Here is a 13,498-nt window from a genome sequence, read left to right as displayed (position 1 = left end):
TCCGGGGCGGGGCTTGCGGACCCAGAGCTACCGGAGGCGGGGCCAGGTTCTAGGGGCGGGGCCTGGACGCTCGGGGGCGGGGCTGTCTTAAAGCTTCCTTTAGCCACTAGGCCAGGAGTTGTGATTTGGTGACCTGCAGCTACAGGCCATGTGTAGCAGGTGGTCGAGACCAGCCAGGAGTCTAAGTGGGTAGTAAAGACCTAGAAGGCAGGTTGCAGGGCTGGGGTAGGGAGGGTCCCAGGCAGGTGAGACCCTTCAGACGCTGAGAATCAAAGAAATGAATGGGTCAGGAGAGAGGCAGGGAGGGTGGTGGGGCCCTTACCAGGGCATGCAGTTGTCGGCCGCTCGGAGGCGGAAGGGGGAGCGGAAGGGGTTGGGCTGTGGTGAGCTGGTGCCCCCTCCTGTGGCCACTGCCATGATCTGGTCATCCATCACACAGCCATACTCACTGCTCTCAGTGAAGAACGCTGGGACCCGGAGGGACTGGACATGGAAGGAGGGTCTCCTCAGACACTCCTGGGTGGTCCCTGCCCCAGACAGCCCGAGGGCTTACCCCCCCACACACACCCTCCATGTCACCACATCCCAGAGTGGACAAGGTTGAAAAGTGAAGCCCCCAGGACAGACCAGGATGCTGGAGAGGCACAAAGCAGATACCAGGCAACTGGAGGACCTGGGGTCACTCCCTAGGTCAGTTGGTGGAGAAGAGGAGAGTCCAAAGTCTTTCAGAGAAGGAAGGAAGGGGGCTAAGCTGGTGAGATTCCTTACCTGTAGTCGGGGCAGAGAGCTCAGCCAGGTATCCTTGAGACCAAAGCCAGAATTAAATCCTACAGTGAGAAATCATGAATGGAGATGCTGGCTCCGGTGGTCTCCTCTCTCTTTTTCTACATGCAGTTCCCAAACCCCACCCAAGCTCTTACCAATAACTAGGTCAGGCTTGGGTCCCTGGAGCATGTGGTAGGGTCTGGCTGACACCTTGATCTGCAAGTCCCTGCGGCCTCCCTTCTCCTTAATCCCAGAGCAGAGTCGTGAGGATATCCCAGAACCAGAATGGACAGACACCTCATGGCCATCCTGCAGGGCCAGGAGTAGAGTAGGGAAGCCACTAGAGGTCAGTGTGAGAGGATGCACCCCACAAGACAAAAGAAAAGTTTGAGGAAAGGCAGAGCCCCAGCAGGAGGCTACAAAAGAGATTAGAGCCCAAGAGGAGGGCCCTCCTTAAGCCCTCACCCTCTGCAGGGTGAAATGCTGCTGGTCACTCTCAAGGGGCAGGCCATCACCCACAAATTGTAACTCCAAAGCCACATGGGGGAGCAAGACCAAAAGCTCCTGAAGGACAGACAGAGAGGAAGACAGAGGTCAGTTCGGCCCTGTCCTCTCGCACCCCCAGTGCCCAGTCTTCAGGATAGGACAGACTTACCCAGAATACCATGATGAGGTCAAACTCCTTCCCAGCCTCCACCACATGGATCTTCAGTGATTGCTTGTTCTGGATGTTGAGCTCAGGGACTGATGGGAAGTGAAGTCAACTCATTAAGGATATGGTCTCCCTCACTGCTTTCCTTCCCTTCCATCCCCTTGCACTCCTTACAGGACTGAGGCACCAGATGGGTGATGACATAGTACACAGTCAGTGGGTAGGTGAGAAGCACAGCCAGAGGGGAGTCAAGGCTGAGACCACGCCATGCATAGTAATCCTGCCATGACCCTGGAGAGAATAAGTTAATGGGGAACCTGGCTACACAACTAGATCTATCGCCCCCCCCCCCACAACCTCACTGGTCTAATAGCCCCTCTTTTCTCAGCCACCAAAGCTGCTGGCCCTCTGATTCATGTCCAAGCTCTAACTCACCAAAAAGGCCCCTGGGTGGATCTAGGGGCACTGGAGGCATCAGGGCAGGCCCTTCTCCCTGGAGCAGTTGGTAAGGATCTCCTAAGAGGATGAAAGGGATGAACAGACTTGAGGTCAGGAAAACTCTCACTTCCCTGTCTCCTTTCTCCCACAAAGGTTGGTACCTGAGAAAGGTCCTAGACATGTAGTAGGAGGGGTGGGTATGCCTTGGACTGGGGTAGCTATTTTGAGGGCAGAGCAGCCTTATAATGGCCTTGACAGTGCTGGCTAGGGGGCTGGTATTTATATGGAGGAGTTGACTGACATCTGGGCAGCTTTTTCTCCTCTATCCTTCCCCCGAGGGTGAGGGACCCACGCCTGACAAAAAAAAGCCCCACGCACCACTGAGAAGAAGGTTGAGGGATGGTGTGCTGTCCCAGGGGTGACTGGGAGTACCAGGCCCTGGAATCAGCATGCTGAGCTGGGTCCAGTAGCCACGAGTCAGGCCTCGAGAGGCCAGGAAGGCTTCCTTGTTAAAGGTTTCACTGGTTACCTCTGTAGAAAGAGGAGAGTCGTTAAGGACCTTGGCCAGACCCCAAGACTTTTAACTCTCCTCTGATTTCTTCCAGGGGCCCTGGGTCTGAGTCCGGTTCTAGTTAGGGAGGAGAGAATTGTTATTTCCGAGTGTCTACAATGTACCAGGCACTGAGCCCACATAATCTGTGTATCATTCCTGTGGGACTTTCCATTTGTTAGTCTCATTTTGTAGATGAGAAGCCTAAGGTAGGCTCCAAGAAGTAAAGTGATGTGTTGTCCTTAGTGTATGTGCTGGTACTGGGGCTTGAACACAGTGACTCATACTCGCATGTGACTTTTTCACTCAAGTCCAATTCTCTACCACTTGAGCCATATCTCCACTTTTGGCTATTTACTTATTAATTGGAAGTAAGAGTCTTGCAGATTTTTCTCCCTGGACTGGCTTTGAACTATGATCCTCAGATTTCAGTCTCCTGAGTAGCCATGATTACAGGAATGAGCCACAAGTGCCTGGCCACTCTGCCAGTTCGAAGTGGATGTGGGGGGCTGGGGATATGGCCTAGTGGCAAGAGTGCTTGCCTCTTATACATGAAGCCCTGGGTTAAATTCCCCAGCACCACATATACAGAAAACGGCCAGAGGTGGCACTGTGGCTCAAGTGGCACAGTGCTAGCATTGAGCAAAAAGAAGCCAGGGATAGTGCTCAGGCCCTGAGTCCAGTCCCCAGAACTGGCAAAAAAGAAGAAGAAGAAGTAGTGGTGGATGTGGGAAGCAAGCATTTGAATTCCAAATCTCAAATCCTCTAAGTTCTCTCAGAGACACAGTCACCCAGTTTCCAGTTCAGATATTCTGTCTCCAGCCCCAAATACTCTTATCCTAAGGATGTCTACTTCAGCCAGACACTCAGCCTTCAAACCCATTACCTTTTATCCAGGGCCCCAGGGCCCAGTTGCAAAGTCATAGGCCCTCAGTTTTACATCCCCACAGTACCTGCGGTGTAGGTGAAAGGCAGAGTTGCCAGTTCCCCTGCTCGCTCCATAAAAGCTGCAAGCCTTGGACACCAAAACCGGTGGCTCACATCATCTGGACATCGCCGCCAATCAGCTTGGAGACAAGCCTCTCCACAGTACAAGACAGCACTGCACTGGGGGCTGGGGACACAGGTGGTCATAAGTGCTGAGTGTTCATCTCTGTTGGTCCTGCCAGCTGTGCACCTGCCCTGCAGCTTCCCTTACATCATTCAGCCTGTCTTCCCTGTCCCCCCTTCCCCCAATGGCCTATAACAGCTTGTTTCTTGTCTTTTTCATCTTTTCTCATCTCCCTCTGGCCCTCCCTCTATCTGCTAGGACTCCCATGGGCCTGGCTTGTTTGATGATTAGGTTCTTCCTCAGACTCCACCCTTGCATACAGGCTGCTTACTTACCAGGGTGTCAACTTCACTTCAAAGCTGTGCCTGTGACAAACATGGCAGGTTCGAGCCCGAAGGGAGGCAAAGGTGAAGCCTGGCCGAGGACCCCAGGTCCGCATAGGAGTCTTGGCTAACTTCACACCCAGCCTTGGAACCAGAGTTTCCAGTTCTCTGAATGGGGTGAAAATGGCATTGAGCTAGAGGACTCAGGAATGCAGGCCCCAGGCCTCCCCACCCTCTGATACCAGAGTTGTTTACCGATGCAGCTTGGCGTCTCCCACGGTCAGCTGTCTGGGCTTCCGAGGGTCCCCAGAGCCCATGGGGCAGGCCATGCTGTGGCAGAGGAGAACATAGGCCCTAGGAGCCAGGTTCTCAGTTCCTGAGCCCCGGCCCGTACTCCCTTGACCTCCATCTATTAGCAGATCAATGCCCAAAATGGTGCCATGCTCATCGGTCACCAGTAATAGGCAGGAAAGGTGCAGAGGGGCAGCCTCTGGGGAAAGAGGAGACAAAGATGGTCATGCAGAGGTACAAAATCCAATTTCCTGAAAGGGCTAGACAAGTAACCACAGTGAGGAAAGAAGTCTAGGAAGAAGAGGGCATGCCTCATCTAAAGGGACAGCTGATACGAAGTGCCAGGATTTGCTGCATACAGAAATGTAATCATCCTATGAAGAACTTTAGGTTTGGGGGAGTGAAATGGTAGAATGCCTGCCTAGCAAGCCCAAGGACTTGAGTTCAAATTCTAATAGTAATCCCCTTCCCCTGCCCCCAGATAAATTTCCATTAAAAAAAAACTTTGGATTTTTCTTGGCAACGTAAAATCTAGACTTCTGGATTTTTATTCCTTTAAGTATTTAAACATTGATTAAAAAACAACAACGTTGTAGTTGCTGGGCATTGGTGGCTCATGTGCCTGTAATCCTAGCTACTCAGGAGGCTAAGATCTGAGGGTTGCCGTTCTAAGCCAGCCTAAGCAGAAAAGTCTGTGAGAATCTCATCTGCAATAACCAGCAAAAAACTGGAAATGGAAGTGTGGCTCAAGTGGTAGAGCAATAGCTTTGAGCAAAAAAGCCCAGTGAGCACATGAAACCCTGAGTTAAAGCCCCAGTACCAGGATACACCAACAACCCCCCCCCCCAAAAAAAAAAAACCAACCCACAATGGATAATGTAAATTTATTTTAAGCCAGGCCTACCCAAAGACCACCAGTTTATGACTCCAAACTGGGTTCTGAGTGGCAGGGGATGGATTGAAGAAAAAGATGACTGGTCAGGGGCTAAAGCAGGACCAAGCCTGGGTTCTTACCACTTCTCTGTCCCTTCCTCTTCTGGGATGCATTTTCATTGTCCCCTCTGTCCTCTCTGCAGCCATCATCACCACCTGCCTCCTGCTCAGCCACCTCTGGCTCCCCTGTAGACTTTGCCTCCTGAGGGAATTCCTTGCTGGTAGGGGCTGGTTCCCCATTCTCCAGAAGTTCCACCTTCTCTGTCCCTGAACGGTCCTCCTGTCCAATCATTTCTTCTTCATCTTCTTCCTCCTCCCCCTCCCCTTCCTCTCCTTCCTCTAGGCTGATAAAGCTGACATAGGGGCTCAGGTCTTGCAGGTGTAGTGGAGGCTCATCTCCCAGGAGCCTGGCAGCTCCAAAGCCTGGTCCAGGACCTGGCTCTGCCCCTTGCCCCAGGCTGATGCCCACACTACGGTTGGGCAAGACATGGAGCACCCAGAGGGCAGGATCTTGAGGCAGCCTTCTGATCTGAGCTTCCAGCTGTCGCCAACGGCCCTCAAGGCTGGTACCCACAGTCCCCCTCTCTGCCACAAATTTGCGAAACCAGCCAAAAAGGAGAGCAGCGAAATCAAGGAACTCATCTCGGTATCCAGATACAAATTCCATGTCATCAGGTGCACAGGGCCTGGGCCCAAACTAAGCAGAGGAAGAGATATATGGTGAGGGACAGGGTAATGGTGAGAATTTTTCTTGGAGGGGGAAGGTCACAAAATGAGGGAGAGTGTGGATTCAAGGGTCACTTAGGGTGGGATCTCTGGATGACTCTTAAGGAGCTGAAAATAGCTTTCAGAGACAAAGATGAGGCGTTCAAGGGTGAGAATGGGGGAAACTAGGTGACATGGGTGTATAGGGTTGGGGACAAATATTCAGGGACGAGCCATTATTTGGGACTCAGACACCCTAAAAGAGGTTTTGAATGAAGGCTAACCCCATGGGGGAGGACTTGTGGAGAAGGGAGCGGGAGTTGGGGCATCTCTTGGGCTTGGATTGGGTTTGGCATGAGCCGCAGAAGATCTCTGTCCCTTCCCCGGACGCCCCACTCCTTTCTCCGGTACCTGCAGCCGCCACCACTTTTCGAAGGTAAATACCTCGTGGTAAGGGGTGGTGGCGTCGTGACGTCAGGGCTGCCCGAGCCCACCGCCCGCCCGGAGGCCCGCCGCTCAGGCCACGCCTCCTCAGGCCACGCCCCCGGGAGAGCCACGCTCCCGCCCGCTGCCCTGGGGGCGGTGCCCACACCACGCGTGGCGGGGCGCAGGCCTAGCGACCCTGCGGGCGGACTCGCGGGATGCCATGGGGTCGAAGTCCGGGCCGGGGAAGGGAGGACATCCTTGAGCAGGTGGCCGCGAGCGGAGCGCCATCATTACATAGGTGGGCAGCATCTGCCTTCGGCCAGAGGAGGCTGGCACCCGTGACCCCGTGACCCGTCGCGTGTCCTGCCGCGGCTCGCTGACCCCGGTCTCTCCTCGAATCGCCTTTCGCTTTCGTCCGCCTCCCATGCATGGCCATCGCGGGCCGGCGGGGTGCCAAGCGGCTCCGCCTTCTGGGGCTCCCCCGTTGTGGGTGGCGGGAGGCGGACGCGGCGCCCGCGGTCGGTTCGGTTCGGGACCGCGCGAGCTCAGGACTGGAGGGCGCCCGCGCCCCCTAGGCCGATTCTGCGTCCGCGCCTCCCCGTCTAGGAACTCAGGCTGGGGGCGGGGGGGGAGGGAGCAAACTCCATCGAGAAATCAGTGGGACCTCACACTCCCCACACTCCCGAGGCGCTCCGGGAGCCACGCCCGGGCGAGTGGCCGGGTGCTGCCCCCTCGGCCGCCACCATGAGGCCGGGCTGGACGCCCCGGCCCCGCGCGCTTCTGCTCTTCCTGCTGTCACAGCTGACTCTGCCAGGTTAGCCCGGGCCAAGCTGGGGGCTGGGGAGAGCTCACCCCGGAAGAAGCCGAGCCAGGGAGGGAAGGACATGGGGGCCTCGGGCACAGAGGGGAGCGGGGCGCTGCCAGGACTCCCAAGGACAGCAGCAGGGGCAAGGGGAAAGCTAGGTGCCCGGGGCTGGGGAGAGGCTGAGGACACCTGCGTCCAGGTGGGATTATGGATGTCCCGGGGGTTGAGGGCTAAGGCCGAAATCTAGAGGAAAGGCTGTGACTTGGAGCTTCGGGTAGGTTAGTGGACAGCAAAAGGCGACTCGGGGGTGACGGCTCTACATCCCCCTTTCAGGAGATGGCAACGAGGGCAGCGTCTTCGGAAGTTGTCCCTGCGATAAGAAGATCCTTTCTGCCCCTCGACCAGAGTTAATGGATCATATCCGAAAATACCTGAAAGCCTACAATCACTGTCCATCCTATGTCAGGTACCCTCCCTGGTGGGCAAGGCCCGCGGGTTCCTAACAGACAGGTGTCTCCAGACCCCTCTCTGGGGACGAATATTGCTTTCTCTCTCTACCTGGGGATTTCCAGTTCCTGCAGAACTTATTTCTTGGGGATGACTTATCCCTTTGGAATGAGGAAAAGTGGGGAAGAGAAGGAGGAGCCAGAGCTGAGTCCAGATTGTGCTTCTTTACAGGTTCCACCTCCATTCCCAGAAAGTTTGTGGAGGCAGCAAAGAGCCCTGGGTTCAAGAATTGATGAGCTGCTTAGATCGCAAAGGTGAGAGTTTTTCTGCATCTCAGATGGGACTCTGAGGGGCTTCCACCTGCTAACTTTCTTGGCTATAGCCCTTTCTGCTCTGACACTGCACATTTCTAGAACTTTCAGTGCTGCCCAAAGTACTTTCATGTAAGTCCTTCTCTACCCAACACCATCCCTGATTTCTGCCAGTTTATTCTACTACATGTGCTATTATTTACTTTATATTTCCTTGAAGTCATTGTTATATATGCATATATGTATATACACACATGCATATATAGTATATAAATTTTTTTTGCCAGTCCTGGGGCTTGGACAGAAGGCCTGAGCACAGTCCCTGGCTTATTTTTGCTCAAGGCTAGCACTGTACCACTTGAGCCACAGCTCCACTTCCGACTTTTACTGTTTATGCGGTACTGAGGAATCAGGGCAAGCATTCTACTGCTAAGCCATATTCCCAGCCCCTAAAGTATATAATTTTTTTTTTCACCAGTCCTGGGGCCTGAACTCAGGGTGTGAGCACTGTTCCTGACTTCTTTTTGCTCAAAGCTAGCACTCCACCACTTGAGCCACAGCACCATTTCTGGCTTTTTCTATATATGTGGTACTGAGGAATCGAACCCATAAGAACATATATTTATACATAATATTACTGTATTTCTTCAAATCACTTGAAAGCATTTTTGCTTTCCAATATTTAATAATGAAAATTTAGACATAAATGTTAAAAGAATTGTACAGTGAAAAAATTTGGACTTGCCATCTAGATTCTGCAACATTTGTATATTTATATTTATATAATAAAAGAAGTATGAGCCACCAGCACCCAGCTCCCTGAGCTTTTTCACTCAAAGCTAGTGCTCTGCCACTTGAGGCAAGGTGGTAAATTGGAGATCAGTGTTTTATGGACTTTCTTGCTTGGCCTTGGCTTGAACTGTTATCCTCAGACCTTCCTTATTGGAATGAGCCACCACTCTTTTGGTGTGTGCTAGTACTGAGGCTTGAACTTGTCTCAAGCTGTTGCTTAGCTTTTTCACCCATGGCTGGTGCTCATATCTCCACTTCTTGCTTTTTGGTGGTTACCTGGAGATAATCTCAAAGAAGGGCTGGGAATATGGCCTAGTGGCAAGAGTGCTTGCCTCATATACATGAAGCCCTGGGTTCGATTCCCCAGCACCACATATATAGAAAAGACAGGAGTGGTGCTGCGGCTCAAGTGGCAGAGTGCTAACCTTGAGCAAAGAGAGGGCAGGGACAGAGCTCAGTGCTCATGATTTGAAGCCAGCCCAGGCAGGAAAGTCTGTAAGATTTTTTTTTTTTTTGGTAGATCATGGGGCTTGAACTCTGGGCCTGGGAGCTGTCCCTGAGCTCTTCAGCTCAAGGCTAGTTAGTGTTCTACCACTTTGAGCCACAGCAGCACTTCTGGTTTTCTGGTGGTTAATTGGAGATAAGAGTCTCATGGACTTTCTTGCACTGGCTTTGAACTGTGATCTTCAGATCTCAGCCTCCTGAGGATTACAGGCGTGAGCCACTGGAGCCTGGCTCTGTGAGACTCTTTATTTTACTTATATTTTTTTGCCAGTCTTGGGGCTTGGACTCAGGGCCTGAGCACTGTCCCTGGCTTCCTTTTACTCAAGTCTAGCACTCTACCACTTGAGCCACAGCACCACTTCCAGCTTTTTCTGTGTATGTGGTGCTGAGGAATCTAACCCAGGGCTTCATGCATGCTAGGCAAGCACCCTACTGCTAAGCCACATCCCCAGCCCTTTGTGAGACTTTTGTCTCCACTAAACTACCAAAAAGCTAGAAGTGGAGCTATGGCTCAAGTGGTAGAGCTCTAGCCTTGAGCAAAAGAAGCTCAAGGGATGGCACCCAGGTCCTGAGTTCAAGGCCCAGGACTCATGTTCTTTTCTGCCTTGCTGGGCTGGAATTGCAATCCTCAGATATTGACCTCCTGAGCTGCTAGGATTACAGTTGTTAGCACCAGCAGCTAATTACATTTTTCTTTTAAGGTAAAAAAAAATCTACATATAATGCAATGAATGAATCTTAAGAACATACAAGCCAATTTTGAAAAAGTTATTTCACAACTTGTCCTAAGCTGTGAAATCTGAGCAATCACAAATTTGATGTGCTGATTCTATTTTCTCCTAAAATAAACACACAGCTATGAAAACACAAAATGTTCTTTGATAGTATACCTAAAGTTTTTTTGCATATTATCAGTGGTACCCATACTGCCTTCAGGACAGAAATCGATTTACTTCCTTTGATCCTTCCTGCTCTCCTTGCCCTTGGTTCTACATTGCCTTCGGCAGATGCTGCTCTCTCCCCTCCCACCGCTCACCAGCGAGAGTGTGTGTGTGTGTGTGTGTGTGTGTGTGTGTGTTCTGCACTGAGGATAGAACCCAAGCCTCACACATACTATATAAGTACTCTGCCATTGAGCTTCACCTCAGCCCTCCAGCTGTCCCCTCAAAGTTCTCCCTGATCTACTTCTTTCCCTTCTGTTGGACTCAGAACTTCACATCCTCAAATATCACACCTAAGCAACTTAAAAAGCAAGAAATTGATTCTAATCAGCCCCCTTTCTGTGTGACAGATGGTAATAAGGAACTCTATAACTTACCTCACCTGAAAGGTAGCCTAACTCCTTCATTCCACAGGGGTCCTGTCTTATATCTAGGGGCCAAGAAGAATCTAGACAGGCTTTGCTGGTGCCTCCCATTTTTGTTTCTGATTTTGTTTTTCTATTGTGGGAAAATGTGCTAGGCATCAAAACTAAGGCCTTGCAAATGATAGACAAGGGCGCTAGCACTGAACTACACCCCCAGATTCCTCCCTGTTTATTTTAATTTTATTTATCTATTTATTTCTTTTGCCAGTCCTGGGGCTTGGACTCAGGGCCTGAGCACTGTCCCTGGCTTCTTTTTGCTCAAGGCTAGCACTCTGCCACTTGAGCCACAGTGCTACTTCTGGCTTTTTCTATATATGTGGTGCTGAGGAATTGAACCCAGGGCTTCATGTATACCAGGTGAACACTTTACCACTAGGCCATATTCCCAGCCCCCCTTCCTTTTTTAAAATTACTAAATCATAACCTTCTTACCCAGTCTTCTATATAACTTCCAATTCATCATCATATCTAAGCATAAAAATATACTTTTCAGTTGAGTATCAGTGGCTCATGCCTGTAATCCTAGCTACTCAGGAGGCTGAGATCTGAGGATCACGGTCCAAAGCCAGCTCAGGCAGGAAAGTCTGTGAGTCTTTTCTCCAGTTATTCACCAGAAAACTGGAAGTGGCATTGTGGATCAAAGTGGTAGAGCCCTAGCCTTGAGCAAAGGAGCTCAGGGACAGTGCCCAGGCCCTGAGTTCAAACGCCAAACCAACAGTAACAGAAGAAAACCACAGAAAAAGCAGCAAGTGTCACTAGGGCTCAGGTAGTAAAGTGCTAGTCTTGAGCAAAAAGAGCTCAGGTACAGAACCCAGGCTCAGAGTTCAAGCCTCAGGACTGGCAGAAAAACCACACACACACACACACACACACACACACGCGTGCACGCGCACACGCACACACACTCGTTTTCCCTGGATCATTGGATCTCTTGAAGGCTGTCATGTCCCATAAAATTTAATTTGTTATATATTGTTATGGGATATCAGCCATGATCCTAGCAATGGGTGTGAAGATACCACTTTTTGTACCAGTTCTGGGGCTTGAACTCAGGGCCTACAAGCTTTCCTTTAGCTTTTTCACGTTAGCACCAAAAGGTGGCTAATTGTGTCTTCAGTCTGAGCATTGAAATATGATCCTCAGGTTTCAGCTTCACAAGTAGCTGGGATTATAAGTGTAAGCCACCAGCACCAGTGTCACCTGTTTTTTGTTGTCTTACTTACTCCTGTTCTGATGGCCCTAAACCTGTACATCTCTCCTCTCCAGAATGTGGAAGTGCTCATAAGAAGAGGCTGACTGACCAGAAGCATCTGCCTCCCACCAGCACCCCAATTCCTGAGCCCACAGAGGCAGCATCTCCAGATAAGAGCACTCTTGCCCAGACTCAGCATACTCAGCAGTCTACCCTCCCACCAGGGCCGCTGCCCTTAGACAACCAGTTCACCCTCCTCTGTGAAACCACTACTCCCACTTCCACCTATAGTCTGGGAGCTAGGCCTGAGGCTGTAGGGAACCATAAGCAGCAGGAAGAAAAGGGAGCTGCTACAGCTGGCACATCAGCTGTGGTGCCAGTGCTGTCTCTTCTGGCCATCGCCTTCATCCTCACCGGAGTCCTCCTCTTTGTGCTATGCAAGAGGAGGAAGCAGTCAAAAGAGTACTCCTCAGGTAACCGGACTTCTGAACCCTTCCTGCAGGGACTCACAGCCTTCTTGGTACCCCCACATGGTGGAGATTCTGCAGGAAACCTAACATGGGCATGCATGTATTAAGGCTCTTTACCCTAGAGACCATAGGCTCTGAGAAAAGTCAGCCAGAACTCCTGAGTGGAGAAAGAGGGTAACTGCGACCGGCCTGGAGATAAGCACTTGTCCTTCAAAGCCAGGCAGTACTCGGAACATGAAGAGGCGGGCTGTTGATGCAGCTCAAAAGTCTATCCCTCAGCACTTACTGTATGCCAGATCCTTGAGTTGCTATCTGTGTCCCGCTTTAGCTCTTCCCCCCTCCCTGATTCCTCTTGGTCTTAGAGCTCACCTCCACATTTCTTTATTCTTCCCAGATTTGCAGCTTCAGTATACACTTGTGACACCAAACTCCAACACACCTGAGCCACGGATGGAAGCCTAAGAGCGTATGGACTGAGCTGCTGTGGAAGTTGTGCTTGCCCGTGATCTACCACTGAAGTGTACTTAGGATCTCACTATGTAGCACAGGCTAGAAACTTGGTTTTTGCCAGTCCTGGGGCTTGAACTCAGGGCCTGAGCACTGTCCCTGGCTTCTTTTTGCTCAAGGCTAGCACTCTACCACTTGAGCCACAGCGCCACTTCTGCCTTTTTCTATGTATGTGGTGCTGAGGAATTGAACCCAGGGCTTCATGTATATGAGGTGAGCACTTTACCACTAGGCCATATTCCCAGCCCCCAGACCAGAAACTATTGATCCTCCTAGGTGCTAGGACTTTAGCTGTGCATCACCATACCTGGCATGACTTATTTTTGGAAAACTGTGGTACAATTCCTGGTTTATATTAGGCACTCCCTAATGATTAGTATATGATTAACCTCACTGTCTTCTCTTAGTACATTCTTGTTTTGTTTGGATTTTTGCCAGTCTTGGGGCTTGAACTCATGGCCTGAGCACTGTCTCTGGCTTCTTTTTGCTCCAGGCTAGCACTCTACCACTTGAGCCACAGCACCATTTCCGGCTTTTTCTATATATGTGGTGCTGAGGAATCGAACCCAGGGCTTCATGTATACGAGGCGAGCACTTTACCACTAGGCCATATTCCCAACCCCTCTTAGTACATTCTGAAGGTTTAAAAAATGCAATATTACAAAGATCTGTAGTTTGAGGGTGTAGCTATGTCACAAAGTATTTCTTAGCATGCCAGAAAAAGTGTCTTTCAGATTGTGCAATGACAGGTTGGACAGTTTGGTGGTACTAAGATTTGAACTCAGTCACAGGCTTACTAGCAGGTGTTCTACCACTTGAGCCACATCTCCAGTTTACTGCCTATTATTTTTCAGTAGGGTCTTGAGCTTTCTCTTGCCCAGGCCAGCCTGAACTGAAATCCTACTTTAGCTTCCCAGGTAACTAGGATGACAGGCATGCACTCAACTTTTCTATTGAGATAGGGTCGCAC

The 13,498-nt window shown here is 50.9% G+C and overlaps 2 protein-coding genes across 3 annotated transcripts in view; one reads left to right on the top strand and one right to left on the bottom strand.

Annotated features, from left to right (window-relative positions):
* Zmynd15 (zinc finger MYND-type containing 15) overlaps positions 1-5,678 on the bottom strand; it is a 56,182-nt gene extending 50,504 nt beyond the window's left edge. Inside the window, exons 1-12 of the mRNA XM_048365295.1 lie at positions 5,085-5,678; positions 4,035-4,269; positions 3,792-3,947; positions 3,359-3,519; positions 2,234-2,386; positions 1,853-1,933; positions 1,592-1,708; positions 1,421-1,509; positions 1,231-1,329; positions 921-1,074; positions 769-827; positions 323-483 (exon numbers count right to left, since the gene is read on the bottom strand). Coding sequence (XP_048221252.1) covers positions 323-483; positions 769-827; positions 921-1,074; positions 1,231-1,329; positions 1,421-1,509; positions 1,592-1,708; positions 1,853-1,933; positions 2,234-2,386; positions 3,359-3,519; positions 3,792-3,947; positions 4,035-4,269; positions 5,085-5,670 — 2,051 coding nt within the window. The 5' untranslated portion in view covers positions 5,671-5,678. The remainder of the gene's footprint in view (positions 1-322; positions 484-768; positions 828-920; positions 1,075-1,230; positions 1,330-1,420; positions 1,510-1,591; positions 1,709-1,852; positions 1,934-2,233; positions 2,387-3,358; positions 3,520-3,791; positions 3,948-4,034; positions 4,270-5,084) is intronic.
* A 235-nt stretch (positions 5,679-5,913) lies between these two features.
* On the top strand, positions 5,914-12,573 carry Cxcl16 (C-X-C motif chemokine ligand 16). 2 transcript variants are annotated; one of them, XM_048365303.1, is made up of 5 exons: positions 5,914-6,432; positions 7,273-7,405; positions 7,618-7,700; positions 11,626-12,024; positions 12,416-12,573. In XM_048365303.1, the coding sequence occupies exons 1-5, from the start codon at positions 6,063-6,065 to the stop codon at positions 12,481-12,483; spliced, it is 1,053 nt and encodes a 350-aa protein (XP_048221260.1). In that variant the 5' UTR covers positions 5,914-6,062; the 3' UTR covers positions 12,484-12,573. The 2 variants fall into 2 exon arrangements, with proteins under 2 accessions (XP_048221260.1, XP_048221261.1); XM_048365304.1 differs by lacking the exon at positions 5,914-6,432 and adding an exon at positions 6,762-6,948.
* Positions 12,574-13,498: the final 925 nt, after the last annotated feature.

This window comes from Perognathus longimembris, chromosome 17 (assembly GCF_023159225.1).
Source record: "Perognathus longimembris pacificus isolate PPM17 chromosome 17, ASM2315922v1, whole genome shotgun sequence".
In the NCBI taxonomy this organism is placed as follows: Eukaryota; Metazoa; Chordata; class Mammalia; order Rodentia; family Heteromyidae; genus Perognathus; species Perognathus longimembris.
The sequence above is the reverse complement of the archived record's forward strand: the minus strand, read 5'-3'. Positions and strand labels throughout refer to the sequence as shown.

Coding starts and splice junctions, on each gene's coding strand:
- Cxcl16 (XM_048365303.1), top strand. CDS start 6,063: ATGAGCCGCAGAAGATCTCTGTCCCTTCCCCGGACGCCCCACTCCTTT. Junction 6,433..7,272: donor GGAGCGCCATCATTACATAG/GTGGGCAGCATC, acceptor TCCCCCTTTCAG/GAGATGGCAACGAGGGCAGC. Junction 12,025..12,415: donor GTCAAAAGAGTACTCCTCAG/GTAACCGGACTT, acceptor TATTCTTCCCAG/ATTTGCAGCTTCAGTATACA.